Source organism: Colias croceus, chromosome 4 (assembly GCF_905220415.1).
Source record: "Colias croceus chromosome 4, ilColCroc2.1".
Classification (NCBI taxonomy): Eukaryota; Metazoa; Arthropoda; class Insecta; order Lepidoptera; family Pieridae; genus Colias; species Colias croceus.
In genome coordinates, this window is record NC_059540.1 from 11920156 (window position 1) to 11934224 (window position 14069).

General features: G+C 32.5%; 1 protein-coding gene across 1 annotated transcript; it reads right to left on the minus strand.

The window, feature by feature from the left end:
* Window positions 1-2983: 2983 nt before the first annotated feature.
* LOC123691181 lies at window positions 2984-4840 on the minus strand. Its single transcript, XM_045635463.1, has one exon. The coding sequence runs from the start codon at window positions 4261-4263 to the stop codon at window positions 3499-3501; it is 765 nt and encodes a 254-aa protein (XP_045491419.1). The 5' UTR covers window positions 4264-4840; the 3' UTR covers window positions 2984-3498.
* Window positions 4841-14069: the final 9229 nt, after the last annotated feature.

Below are 14069 nucleotides of genomic sequence, written 5' to 3' on the forward strand. Positions count from 1 at the left end.
GCGGGGCAGCCTTTCACATGTGGCTAGCACGCTACTTGGGCCCCCTACTGACCAGCGGTCGGCCAGCGGTGCACCGTGCCTCGGATCCCGCTACCCTCCATGACTAGCCACCGGAAGCAGCAACGACAGTGTGCGTCAAATCGTCTTGATTGTAAGAGCGCAACTGATTCGACCCGTCTTCACTAAGGCTACATCAGCTTCTTCGTGCCGGAACACGGACGCTTGGCGACACGTCTTCAGCTGATGGGTGGTCATTTTAGCCGCGACAAATGTCTCCCACCATGTCACCTGTTTAGCACCACCCAGGGGCCACGTGTAGGGATTCAGAGTTCTGGGTATACTCCTACGGACGGAGGTGACTCGGCCCCCGATGGATGGTAGATGTTAGGATGTAGGCATCCGCTAAGAAAGGATTTCCCGAAATTCTTGCGGAAACGGGGAAAAACGGGGATGCACGTACAAAGTCGTGGGCGGAAGCTAGTTTAATATAAATCGCTTTTTTATCGGTTTACTAAGCTTTATGTTTTGAAAGAAATAAAGTAGTACCTACAACTAGAAGAAAACAAATATAATAGAAAGGAATGAAGTAGGCTGGTGAGGTCATCGTAAAAGAAAAATAACCATTATTATAAAAACACAAACATGTAAAATATACTTTCCATCCTAACTGTTTCTGATTAACCTGCCCCCAAATAAAAAACTCCACATTTATAACCTGGCCTATCAAAAAATCATAATTGATTTTGTTCACGGGCGATGCGTCAAGCGCGATCGCAAATGGCTTACGTCGCCATATTGAATTAGTGCGTGGACGGAGCCGCTGACCGCGCACAGTGGAATCTGTGGACCTACATGTTGAACGTAAAAAATTTTTTATAATTATGTATTTACAATATAATAATTAGTTTTATTTATATAAATTATCTTTAAGCATATTTAAAGAAAAACAAAATTCTAAAACCTGTTAATATGGTGGGTGTTGTACATAAACTAATCGACCTGTGATAATAATTTATATCATTTATACATGGTATTTCGTACAATAAAAATATTGAAGTAAGTTTTACCTTTTAAGTGAGCGTTTTAACTCCATTATAATATCATTAAATATTGCTATTAGATATTACACTAGTAAGATCTAAACCAAATATTTTATATTAAAGGAAAACAGTCTCCAATATCAAAAGAAAACATTATACAAAATTAATGCGTAAACCAACTCCACACATTTCTCTAACCCAGTGATGTTCACTCATAAAATTAATTAAAAATCACTTCTCTCTGGCGATTCCGAGCAAATTGATTGAGAGCGGTGTTCGGTGACGTCACTAATGGAGTGACAATGTTGCCACTTTTTCGCGATAATTTTTTTAAGTTCCAAGTAAGTACACTTAATTGCGAGTAATGGGTGTTACAAAGTTACATTTTTTATTTTTATCTAATGAAACATTTTATAATGGAGTTTAAGATGTTAAGATTCATAATTTGTTGAAATTTAAACAAAACAATGACAATAATTAGTTAGACATAATTATTATTATAATTAGTGTGAATTGATAAATGCGAATTATCTGATCTCTATGAAATTGTTTTAACCACTTCACTTCTATGAACTCGATAAGTAATTTCTATATTAATTATTATCATGTCTCTTAGATCATGTCAGTCACATTTGAACAATAAGTACAAACTAAATAGAAAATTTTCATGCAATTAATTATGTTTAAACTTAAAATCAACAAGCAGTTAGTTAACTAAATTTCAAATAACCTTTATTAAATTAAATCATACCTACTTTTGCATTCCTCCACATGTAACCACACAACACTACAATCGTTTCCAAAACGCGTTTACAAAATATATTCTATCTTAATAATTAATACTACATCTAGCCCATAATACCGTAACTCAATTAAGCAGATCTGCCTTCACGTATCGCTATAGTTGTGCTGGCCTCATAAATTGACAAAGTGTCCAACTCTCATGAACACGAATAAGTTTATGCTTACGGTCAGTGCGCGGGTTGGAAACACACGGGAGTATATTGCGTGCGGAAACGAAGCGTTTTAGTAATAAATGCACGCCCGGTTCGACCCGGATCGGGAAATAACAAGAAGTTATAACAGAGTAAAAATAGGACTACTAATAGTCCTATTTTTACTCTGGAATTATTAAATTTTCTGTTGGTAAAGTTATTTTAAAAACGCTACAAGCTTATGAAAATTACACACCAGTACATTGTAAATTTGTGTTATAGTTAATTTCTTCACCTTGTTATTTAACATTTAAGAAGATAATATACAGATAATTGGTGCTGTGGTAATCAGACAACACTAAAGTTTTCATGATATTTATTGATAAAAGTTTATTAATTTATATTACCAAAACCTTACATATTTTTTTGTTAAATTTAGTTCTAAGCACTATTTTTTGTCCATATACATTATAAAAACCAACCTTTACTTCATACTCATAAAGTCTAGTTTCCAAACACAAAAACGTGTCGTTCCTTCCCGAATAGACTCCAGTACGTTTCCCCAAGGTCCGCAGGCACCACTCGTGATTTAGGGTCCAACTTGGACCATGGACGAGTTCTGGACCAGCTATGCTCGTGTCGCTAATGAACCATGCATTTCTATTTGTTCAGGTAATTAAGTAATAGGTGTTATTTAGTTGTTGTATTGGCATTTGTTTGGATATCATTATTCATAGCGAATCTAAGTACAAACTTTTGGAATGATTAAAGTTCTAAGTTATTGTTTTTCATGAGACTAATCTGGTACTTAGTAAATATAAATAATTTTTAATTATCATGTTACGCACTAGAAAACTTCAAAATTATTACTGAATACCTATACAAAAAACTTTAAAATTAAGTGTAGATATTGAAAATGGTAATACTTGCGAACACAAAATTTGTACAAATTAAATATGAAAGGCAAATTACTTTGTAGCAATGGGTAATAAAAATAAAACGTTGATATTTTAATTATAATATTTTAATAGTAAACATTTGTCAAAACTTCCTACAAAATAAAAACAAACATAATTTCGTAAATTGAATCTGTCACCACAAGGGTTTATTGATTTTACGTACAATTAAAAGTTAATTATTAAACTATTGAAATATATTATTATCTATTACAATACAAACTTAATATTTGACTAAAGGTTTCAAACAATTTAATAGTTAAAAGATTTTTCGCAACCTACCTCCAATTGTCCTCATAATTTACACAAAATTATTATACAAAATACGGTTGTATTTCTGTTCAATAAATATTCTTAATATATTACGTAACTATAGCTAATATTTTAGCTGAAATATGTTAACAACAACGTTGAAATCACAATATATAATATGATATAATAGGTACTAAACTTTGAAATACTTGTAGCTTATACATGTATCGTTACATCCACATTCTCACACTATTTAAAATACAATTTAACCTAAATCTTTGATAACAATTTCAGTCTCAAATCTATCAAAATAACTTACTGTTTCTGTTCATCACAATTCTTACTAAACCCCTCATTCGCAAACGCACGACTTTTCCAAAACTCAGCCAAATCTTTGAATTTTTCACTACACTGTCTCTGATGTCTAGGATTACACTTCATTTTCGGATGGTTCACGATAATGCTAAATTTCCTCACCAACGTAGTAACAGATTCTAGCGTAGATTTATCCCCACGATCTATAGTATTTATCGTCGAACTCAGCTCTTGAAATGCCTCCTCCATATGCCTGTCCATTTCACTGTTATATTCGTATTCTGTGTCGTCAAATGATAAGTCGGTAGCTGAGATGCTGCACTGCACGATTTCTGGAATGGTCTTCACTTTCTTCCTCACTGTACTACAAGACGAAAGCTTCTCTATAGATTTAAAGATGTCGTCAATTTTCTTGCATATTTCGTCTACAGAAACCGCGGAGAGAATCTGGCCGTTGACGCAGTAGAATTGCTGGGAGGATTCCCTCATTGGATCGTTTTGTAGGTTCCTGATGAAGTCACCGTATTCCGGGGCTGACGCTATAGACTTTTTGGATAGCCGCCGGCCAAGGTTGCGTCTCACTTTCTTGAATAAAAAGGAGGAATCGAACGTTGTCTTCAGGTCAATAGTACTTAAAACGCGTTGTATGGTTGGTTGATCGTCATCGTCTCCTTCCAAATCGATGGGAATACCCCATTCTTCTTCCAACTTCTTCCATTGTTCGTTTTCAGAAAGTATTTCGTCGATATCAACTATGGAATTCATTTTGTATTAACGGTGTCGAAGCAACGATTAAAATGCAACTACCGTGATTAGAAAAATGATCGCTATTTTAAGTAATTTATGAAACATTGCAGATTATAGTTGTCTCTTTCTTTCGTATGGGTAGAAGGGAGAAGGGATTATATTTATTTGTGTATCGCACTCATTAGGTGTTTGTTTCACCTGTGTTCGAAATTAATGATATTGTTTAATATAATTACGTCGTTTGTTAAGTAGCTATAATCTGTTCCTAAGTAAATAATATAATAATTTAATGAATGCCAAATACCTAATATAATTAGAAACTTTAATTAGATTTGAATAATCTGAAAACAAAAGACAAGCAACGGCGGTTTTCAACATTATGGCCTTTATCTTTAATCGTAAAAAAAGTTAATATCAAAGTCATTGTTTTATTTTATTAAGAATTTCGTTAATACATTGATTTTGATGCAGATAAGTTTATTATTAAATTTATTTATTATTAGTAGTTAATTAAAAGAAAGAACTATTAAATACATTTTTATTTATTCACTATTTTGCAAATTATTGTTCTTTCCTATTTGTTAAATGTTTTTAATTTAAAGTTCAATTCATAGTTAATTATATTATTTAAAACAGAGGCATCATCCTAATATTTTAAATATATATCCAACTTCCAACAAAGCATAATCTAAACCGTTGATCCCCCACTGCACCAGTTATGAATACTTAGTTTTAATTACATTCTAAATGAATGATAAACAAAATAAACAGCCATTTAAAAGCGGAGGATACTAATTAAATCGGTATATCACGGATATGTTACGATAAATTGTGACTAGACGCACGTTGAGATAATGTGCTGATGACGTCATATTTGGGAGGCATGCAATTATTGTGGATATGAAATAAATGTTTGAAGAAGTTTTTATTTAATTAAAATCGAATTGGAATTATTTCAAATTTATTGATTTTAATTGAATTGGACTGTAAATGTTTATAAAGTTTAGGAGTTCAGTTGTTTAAATTTTATTCTATTTTAAAAAGGAAGAAAAAATCATGTAAAATGTTTTAAAAAATATAAAAATTAAACCCGTTTTCCTTGGTCACGGCATCACGCGTGAACAGTTGGACCGATTTCGATAATTCTTTTTTTATTATTGTATCTATTACTTGAAGTACGAGGATGGTTCTTATGTAGAGAAAACGTAAATATGTACCACGGGTGAAGCCGGGGCGGACCGCTAGTAAATTATAAATATTCTAAATGTTAGGCTGAAATTTTTAATCAACAGATCGGATAGCAAAAATAGCAGTTAGCAGTTAGCAAACAATAAATCCCAAAACAAGATTCTTACTACATCTCCACATATCATCTCTTAAAGACCAACAGCCCGTAACACAATAAACCAATAAAAGTAGAATATAAATAAAAATAACTGCCCGCGTAAATAAGGAGTTCCACTAGGGAGTAAATCAGGCTCATGGTGACGCGTTACCGCTGAGTAATGGCGTCACACAACATAAAATATACAACAGAAACTGTTGTTCTTCGAACAGTTTTGCCCCATATTAAGACTGAGCGTAAACAGTACGCGGATTCGGAACAGAGCCGATTTTTTAGGATGGAGCCGCTGTTATTTTTTTATAGGTGGAATTTTGTGTTGCTATGATGTTTTTATGTGAACTTTAAAACATTTGATTGTATCTCTGCTATTTTTTGGTAAAACTACATGAGTAACGATGTGGATAGGATAGCTGAGAAATATTAGGGTCAATATAAATCCTCATGCTTAAATAACAATTCTGTGGAAAATTTCATTCATAAAATTAATTTAATAAATTAAATTAAATTAAATTAAAATTCACATAAAATTAATTTAATATACTGCACCTAAGTAGGTATGTATGGTTAGTATGCCGATAAATCAATCGAATGACGAATTACTAAAACTTAAATCATATGGAATATAATCAGCATTGCCTTCATATGCATACCTCTTTAAAATTTAATACCCTTATTCCAATATTTTTCCATATTTCTACCATCACTAGCACTTTTTCTAACTTCTTCTAACCAACATCTACTCCGCCCCATTTCTGTCCGTTTCCTCCAATTCAAGCGGGTCCGTGCCGTAATTCGTTATTTTTATTGTTTTTTGTTATTATCGTCCCGTCTCTCGGATTACACTGTATGATACACGACGGCAGTGGATGCGTTTAATTGCCGCTTTTACATAATAAATAATAAGATTAAGGTGAATAGTGGATTATGAGACTGTATATCTCTTTGTATTAGTTGTTTTATTTGTGCGGTTATTTATTGTGCGTTCGTGGGTCTTAGATTTAAATTGTTGTTTTGACAAAAAACTGTATGAGTATTAAGGTTGGAAAAGCGTTAGTTTTTAATGCACACGAAAATTATTAACAGACATTTGAATCGATTTGTGTCTTTCACGTGTCTTTATTTGTAATGATAATGTAATTAGTTTATGTTCTAAAGTCAATAAAGCTAAAGAGCCAAACTTGTTAAATAAATATTCAATAACCAAAAAAGGAAAAGAAATTAATCTGATAGTTCCAAATACGACTGTAAATTAGCTGTTCTCATTTTACCAATTAATAAATCTAAATTAAAAACAAACATCAATAATTCTAAATCGAATGTAAGTATTTTGAAAATGCTAGTTCAAATTGGACAACACAAAAATTTAAAATTACATTCGATAACACAAATAAGCTGTTAATGTTATAACGAAATTTTATACAACTTATAGTCGTAGTCGAAACAAACGCAAAATCAAACCAAATTTAGCATCCCGCATAACTTTTTGTTTGAAAACGAATAAATTAACAACTGCGCTGACATGTAGCCCTTTGTATTTTCACTAATTAATGTAATGTGTGCTTTTGATGGAACATGATTATTTCACATGGTTAATTTTTAACTTCATTTTGTAATGTGAGAATTGTGCATCTGCCTAACTGCTTCTGAAAATTATAAGTACCTATACTACTATACCGGGTGTAATCGTTAGATAATAGGGCTTTCGATGTCAGTTTAAAGTTTTTTGATATCTGCAATAGTTACGGAATAATCGCCTGTGCACACTTAATGATTACACCCCGTATATTCATGCAATATAGTTTTTTGCTACTCATTTAATTAAAAATCTATTTTAACTAAAAGACTTTATGGTATGAGGCATTATGGTAAAAGGAACAAGACTGTAGCTATGAGATGAAATTAAATTTTTATAATGAAAAGGAGTTTTGAATATAGACGGGATTAAAATGAAATAAGATGATAAAAAAGATAAAAAAATAATATAATAAAAAATAAGATAATTAGTGTAAAGTCGATCTACCCAAATAATAGTTTTTTTAGATCCAAATTTTAGATGTAAAACGCCTTAGGTCAAGTAACAAATATTTCAATATAAATCCTCATGCTTAAATAACACATTATACTAAACAACTGCTGCTCAATAAATAGACAAAAAAATGTAGAAGAAGAATTAATTTTAAATAAAATTATATGAGCGCGCACAAAGTGAACCCAAATTACGTCAGTAATCAGAATTTTCATGAAAAAAAATGTCATCACTCCATCAATGTTATTTCACTTGTTCTCAAACTTTTGTCAACATGTGTCGACAATTCAAAAGTTCTCAACTTTAGTTTCAGAACGAAACCGAGCTTGGTTTACTTTTAAACTAGATGGCGCTGCAATATCTAAACTGATATATTAAACCTTTCATGGAGAAGTTGGGAAAAGAATCACGAAGTTATAAATATGAACACCACATACCCTGTAAAGGAAATAAACGCTAATCATTTATTTTTAATCATTTCTATACGTGGAGGAAACCTGGTGAAGACGACCTCATAATTTCAGACATACTAAATTTAATTGTAAATATGTGCCTTCGTAGACTTCTTCTTCTTCTTTTCTGTTTATGGCCTTTCCGATCCCAGTAGAGACGGATCCTTCGCAGACTTATCCAAAATTCAAATATATTTCTCCTTGAAATCTTTAGGTTCATCTTTACATCATCATCAATACGAGCTTTAAAACATTTCAACTAAACGTAAATAAACACAACCTATTTGTTAACTTAAACAATTGATAACTGCGTTAAAAACAACCGACTTCAAACTTGCACTTGCAACATTTACAAATACATGTATAGACAAAAATGCTCATAAAATAAAAACTACTGGGCCTATCCGAATAAAATTTTTATGGGACCAATTCGACAGCGTCCCGCATCGAACAAAAAAATAATCACGTAAATCGGTTCAGAAACCTCGGAGTAATCGGTGTACATACATAAAAAAAACATACCGGCCGACTTGATAACCTCCTCCTTTTTTTGAAGTCGGTTAAAAAGTAAATAAACACAATCTATTTGTTAACTTAAAAGACCATACCACACCGCGTATCCGCGAATATTAAATAACACAATTTTACGGCTCATTCCAGTCCGATACTGATACTACATATTGATTGCTATTATTCCCGGACATTAAATCAAAACAACGCAATTCGCTGCTCTCATTACCCCGCTATAATATTACCAGGCCATAATCAGCGATGTGCAGTTAAGATTTGATTTATAACTCTCTGTACGCCAGTTTTTGATCAGTCTAGTTTTATGGGTTAGATACGTGATAAGGGAACAATGTGGGCTCATTTTGTTGTTTATTTCATAGTGCTTTATGTCTGGATGAAGTAGCATGGTTGCGTAGGTTGTTCTAGATAGATTAAAGTTATCTTGTGTGGTTATAAGAGAAAGGGAGTAGAGAAAATGTAAATAATGATCTTACAAAGATTCTAAAGGAGGATAAACGCCTATAAATTAGTATTTATAGTGGTGTAACACACTAGCACTTTATTTGGGGTTATAAAATTGTAATTCGACTTATATTTTATTAATCCTAAGTTAATAAATGTCACCAATAGTTAGTCATGTTACTGAATATAACCCAACTAAGCTGAAAAAACAATGATCAGATATTTATTTATCTAGGTCCTTAAGAATTCTTAGTACATGGTGGCTATTGCCATAGTACAGAATATAGGCAGTTATCGCCAGTTACAGTCATTCTCCGATTTATTCTGAAGAATCACCAAACCCACGTATTATCTATTTATTTACTTATAAGTCCGCCATTAAAATTCATCGCCAGCAGCCATGAATCAGCGCATTATGGCCGCGTCTATACGTCACTATCACTAAATCATATTTAGTACAGTCATTACCGTCCGACATTATTGACTGCGATGATAATAAATAATCATCGTTTGTGCAAATTCTAATTTAATGTGCCTATTTTATAAGCCTGTTTTAGTGATATGATTTCACGGTTTAGGATTTCCGTTATTGTAGTGTGGGATACTTTTTAATGCAAAATGATATTACTTCTAGAAACGAGTGTATTTTGGTCTAATATTAAGTCTAATATCTAATGAGAGTTGTTAAGAATATATTTAGAAGAAGACTAGGAACGACATCTTGGTAAGCGACCTCCATACGATCGAAAACCCATTAGCTTCAGTACAATGAACGGGATGGAACTCTGGATCTTAAAATTCGAAATATTTTAAAATCCAGAGTATTTTGGTTTTATCTTTCTTAAAAACATAAAGCAGATAGAACATTAATAAATTATGTCTAATAATTTTTAAGATTATGGAGGTGGAAGTGATTCGCTGGTATAATGTCATCCTGTTCTTGTTAAAAAAACAGTATTTTTCAGTTCTACGTTTTTAACTACGCCCAACATTTTTTTAAACTATGCTTAAAGTTATAACAGAGAGAGCGGTTGGTTTTGGAAAATAGAAAGACAAAAATATTGCTTGTATCAATTATGAAATGGCCATTAGCTATTTTATACCCCACAAAGAACACATAAATCTACGCTCCTAAAGCTTCAACAATATTACAATTTAACTTAAACAATCGCCACATACAGACTGAAAGATACAACACACACACAGTCGTAAAAACGGAACCACGCTACAGCCAAGGGAATATTTAGGCTTGTTTAAGTACGCCGCTAGTGTTAAATCCAGGATATACAACGTTTGCACGCATTGTAATAGGTGCGCCTAGATATTGCCAATACTAGCCGTGCAGATTTAAGATGGCCAACGTCGACTTGCCTTGTTTTAATTGGCTAGTTTGTGTGCGAATTGTATGGAGCTGTTGATACAATTTTTGTGTTTGAATTTAGCGTTGTACTTGTATTTATTTGTATGAGTAGATGTTGCAATATATTTATCTAATCCTAGTTTAATGATTTAATCTCATGAACACTGTGTAATTTTAGTTTGGTTGATCGACCACCATACCTTCCGTCTGATACGAGAGTTAAACAAAAGTAAATATCATTATACCGCAAGAATATTATTATTTACGTGTATTCAACAAATAATTTAGATTCGTGCTAACATTAAATACATTTTCACTAAGTAAATTTGTACATAATATTGTAAATGAATCGTCGTTGTTCCTGATTAATCTATCAACGCTTACAGCTTGCGTTTTTCGCATCCATCTTTTACCACTTTATTACTTACAACTTTATAACTCAATTTGTAACACAAAAACGACCAATTTTGTCAAAACCATCATTGTGACAGTTCTATATAATTCCCCAGCATGCACAGTAACCACACGTAGCGAGTTACGAGCGCGGCCGCGTGCGGACAACCGTCCGTATTGCAGCGCTGTTTATTGCGTCCATATCGGCCCACAATCAGACGATGTTTGGAGTTTTAACAACCTGTAGGTCTTGCTTATTGTGCGTGTGTGCGTGCGTAATGCGTATGCTAGTTATTATACCTATATATATAGTATGTTCACTATAAGAATTGGCTTCAAGAGGGATTGTATAGGTACCTACATAATATATTATATTGTGCGTGTGTGCGTGTATATGCTAGTTATTATATACAGTACTATAAGAATGGGCTTGAAGAGGGATTAAGTAGGTACTTAATTAGAATATTATGGGACAACAATAAGACATGAAATAATCATTTTAAATGTAACAAATGGAGCAAATTAACTTCCTTATTTACCTAGTATTAGTTTTTTTTTTATCGTTTCGACATTTATTTTTTCAATCATTCATTCTTCAAACATGCGTTCTTATCAAGAAAATGTATGAAGAAATTTCAATAAATGGTGTATAATTTTCCTAACATTAGAAAACACAATAAAAACAATAAGGTACGGAAGTGACGATCAAAAAGCGATGCGGTGCTCGTTAGCAGAGCGCAATTGCCGAATTAAAACTGCATCCAATCGTGGCGTAACGATAATTATCAGTAATTAGTATGAACGAATCGAGATTGTTCATTAATTCGTGTGCTGAGAGGTTTTTTTACTTATACTGTTTCTGCTGTGCGTACTGTGTTTGGGTGGGAACAATTAAATAATAAATATCAATTACATCGACCAATTATAGACGAAAATCCTACTTCATATTATAAATTCAATTTTATATTTTGATCTATTCTGTTACACTTTATAAATAATTAATTATTTAGAAATAGATTTGACGGCAAAAGTTAATGGTAATTTGAAATAACTATCTTGGATTTCAAAAAGTAAAGCTTTTTAAAGACATCTTAAGATGGTCTTGGTTACTAAAATCTGCCTATGATGAACATTACTGATTCGATCTATGATGGACATAATTTCATTTAACTGGTGAGTAATAAAAAATACACAGCAAATCTCAAAACTGCTTATAAATTTCGTACGGTGCGAGGTGGTATGAAGTTTGCATGCCAGCTTTTCACAAATTTAAATTATTGTCTGATTTCAGGCTGACTGAATATTATATTTCAAAGTTTTTCCCCTTTCGGGCTTCAAGAAACTCAGTATCATCAGTATGAGTCGACAAAGCTACTCTCAACATTTTCCCCATTCTTTTAATCCGGTACAAAACCTGTAATATTTTAATGTAAATAAATAAAACCCCTATCAAAATACAACGAATAACAATATCGAATAGTGAAGCCATCACATTAGCGAAAGTTTATTGTCGAGCGATTTCCGAATCGACGCCATATTGCATGGCGACCGTTTTCCCGCCACAGTTCACGATATACGGCGGAATTAAAAATACATAAACATGTGACGTTTTACGATAATTACATGCACTCGTAACATTGGTAGCTTTATAATGTTTAACATAAATATGGATACGATTCGGCTATTTAATTGTAGGTACATTTTGTTTATATTTTTTACCTGGATTAATTCGATTGTTTTATTGCAGAGGCTTTATTGTGTCATAGTCTATAAAGTGATGAGTGTGTTGATAAAAAGAACATGGCGAAATGTAGTAGGGACTTTTAGTTTTTTGTGAATTCAGAGATGATCTCAATGCAGGCTAATAAAATGTTAGGGTTTTTATTATCTTATTGATAACTTAGCATTCTGTGCCAAGTGTTAACTTAGAATATTATTTAGTAACAAAAATAATCCATATAACGAATAAATACACAAGTTTGCGAAAGCTTGACATTTTTTATTATAAGACAAGTCAAGCACCTTGTTTCTTACTACACTAACAAATTCTTTGATTAGCTATTAGCGGGAATGGAATCCATTTCTCTCGACACAAAACTTACGCTTTTAGTACTGCACCAAGCAGAATGTCTTATATCAATACATTCCGGAAAAACTTGCCTAAACATTTTTAAAAGGCGAAAAAAATTAAATATTATTTATCATTCCCCAATTACGCTAAAACCATGAACATAAGCGGAAATTAAATGTACAGTATGTATGTACAGCTCGTTATACGAAATGAGTGAGTCGTTAAGTTTAGCTAATTACACCGAACGGACAGACAAATCGGTTAAACATTGTTATTTATGTGTTAATATGAACGGGATTAAATAAGGCTTTATATGTATGGGTTTAATGGTCGCTCCCCTTGACCATACAATAATCGTAAATATGTTGAACATTTTATAATATTATTAAAAATACTATGATTATTTTAGTCGTATTAAATATAATAATTGTGTTCGTGTTAATGTGTTATTATGTAGCTGTAGGTATTACTTGTGTACAAGTAGACGTAACTTTATCGTTTAATGGAATTAATGTTGGAAATTAATAATAAAATATCAACAATAAAAAAGCTATTTGAATGCATAGAAAAAATAATTCCGTTCTTAAGCACTATATATTAATGAATAATTTTTCATTAAATACTTATCATGTTAAACTAACAAAAAAACGCATTCAACAAACATTGCTCCAATTTACTGTAAGGCGTTAACTTTTTACTATTTACGAATAAGCCCGCATCGCGTCGCATTACCGCAGCAGAAAGTTTGATATTTCATAAGTAAAGTTTATTCTCTTATTACGAGTTAACGGTGGCTATCTGAGGCCTGCGCGCGTAGTTAAGGTCGATTTATACTTTCGATTACGCTGGTGGATGAATAAAAAACAAATGAGCCGAGAATTTGTTGGTGTACCGCTGCAAGGGAATGGGGAGAGGATAGTGTGGATGTACCTGTTTTGTTGTTATTTTTTTTTATTCTTGATTGTTAGATGTGGTACTGTAGCGAGAGGAAAGAAGAGATGCCGTTAGGGGTGGTTGCAGATTAATGGTTTTGTGATATTACTTACTCTGCGACCCAAACAGAGTCTTGGCTCACGACACGAGTTTACACCACTTTCCTCGATAGCGCGCAGTTTTTTGCCAATTGATGGCCTCCAAGTTTTTGTGATATTATTTTAAGAAAATAATGAAGTAAGCACATAATAATCTAAAAGTTTTTCTAGGAA

Excerpts from the sequence above, each read along its gene's own strand:
- LOC123691181 (XM_045635463.1), bottom strand. The coding sequence starts at position 4,263 with ATGAATTCCATAGTTGATATCGACGAAATACTTTCTGAAAACGAACAA.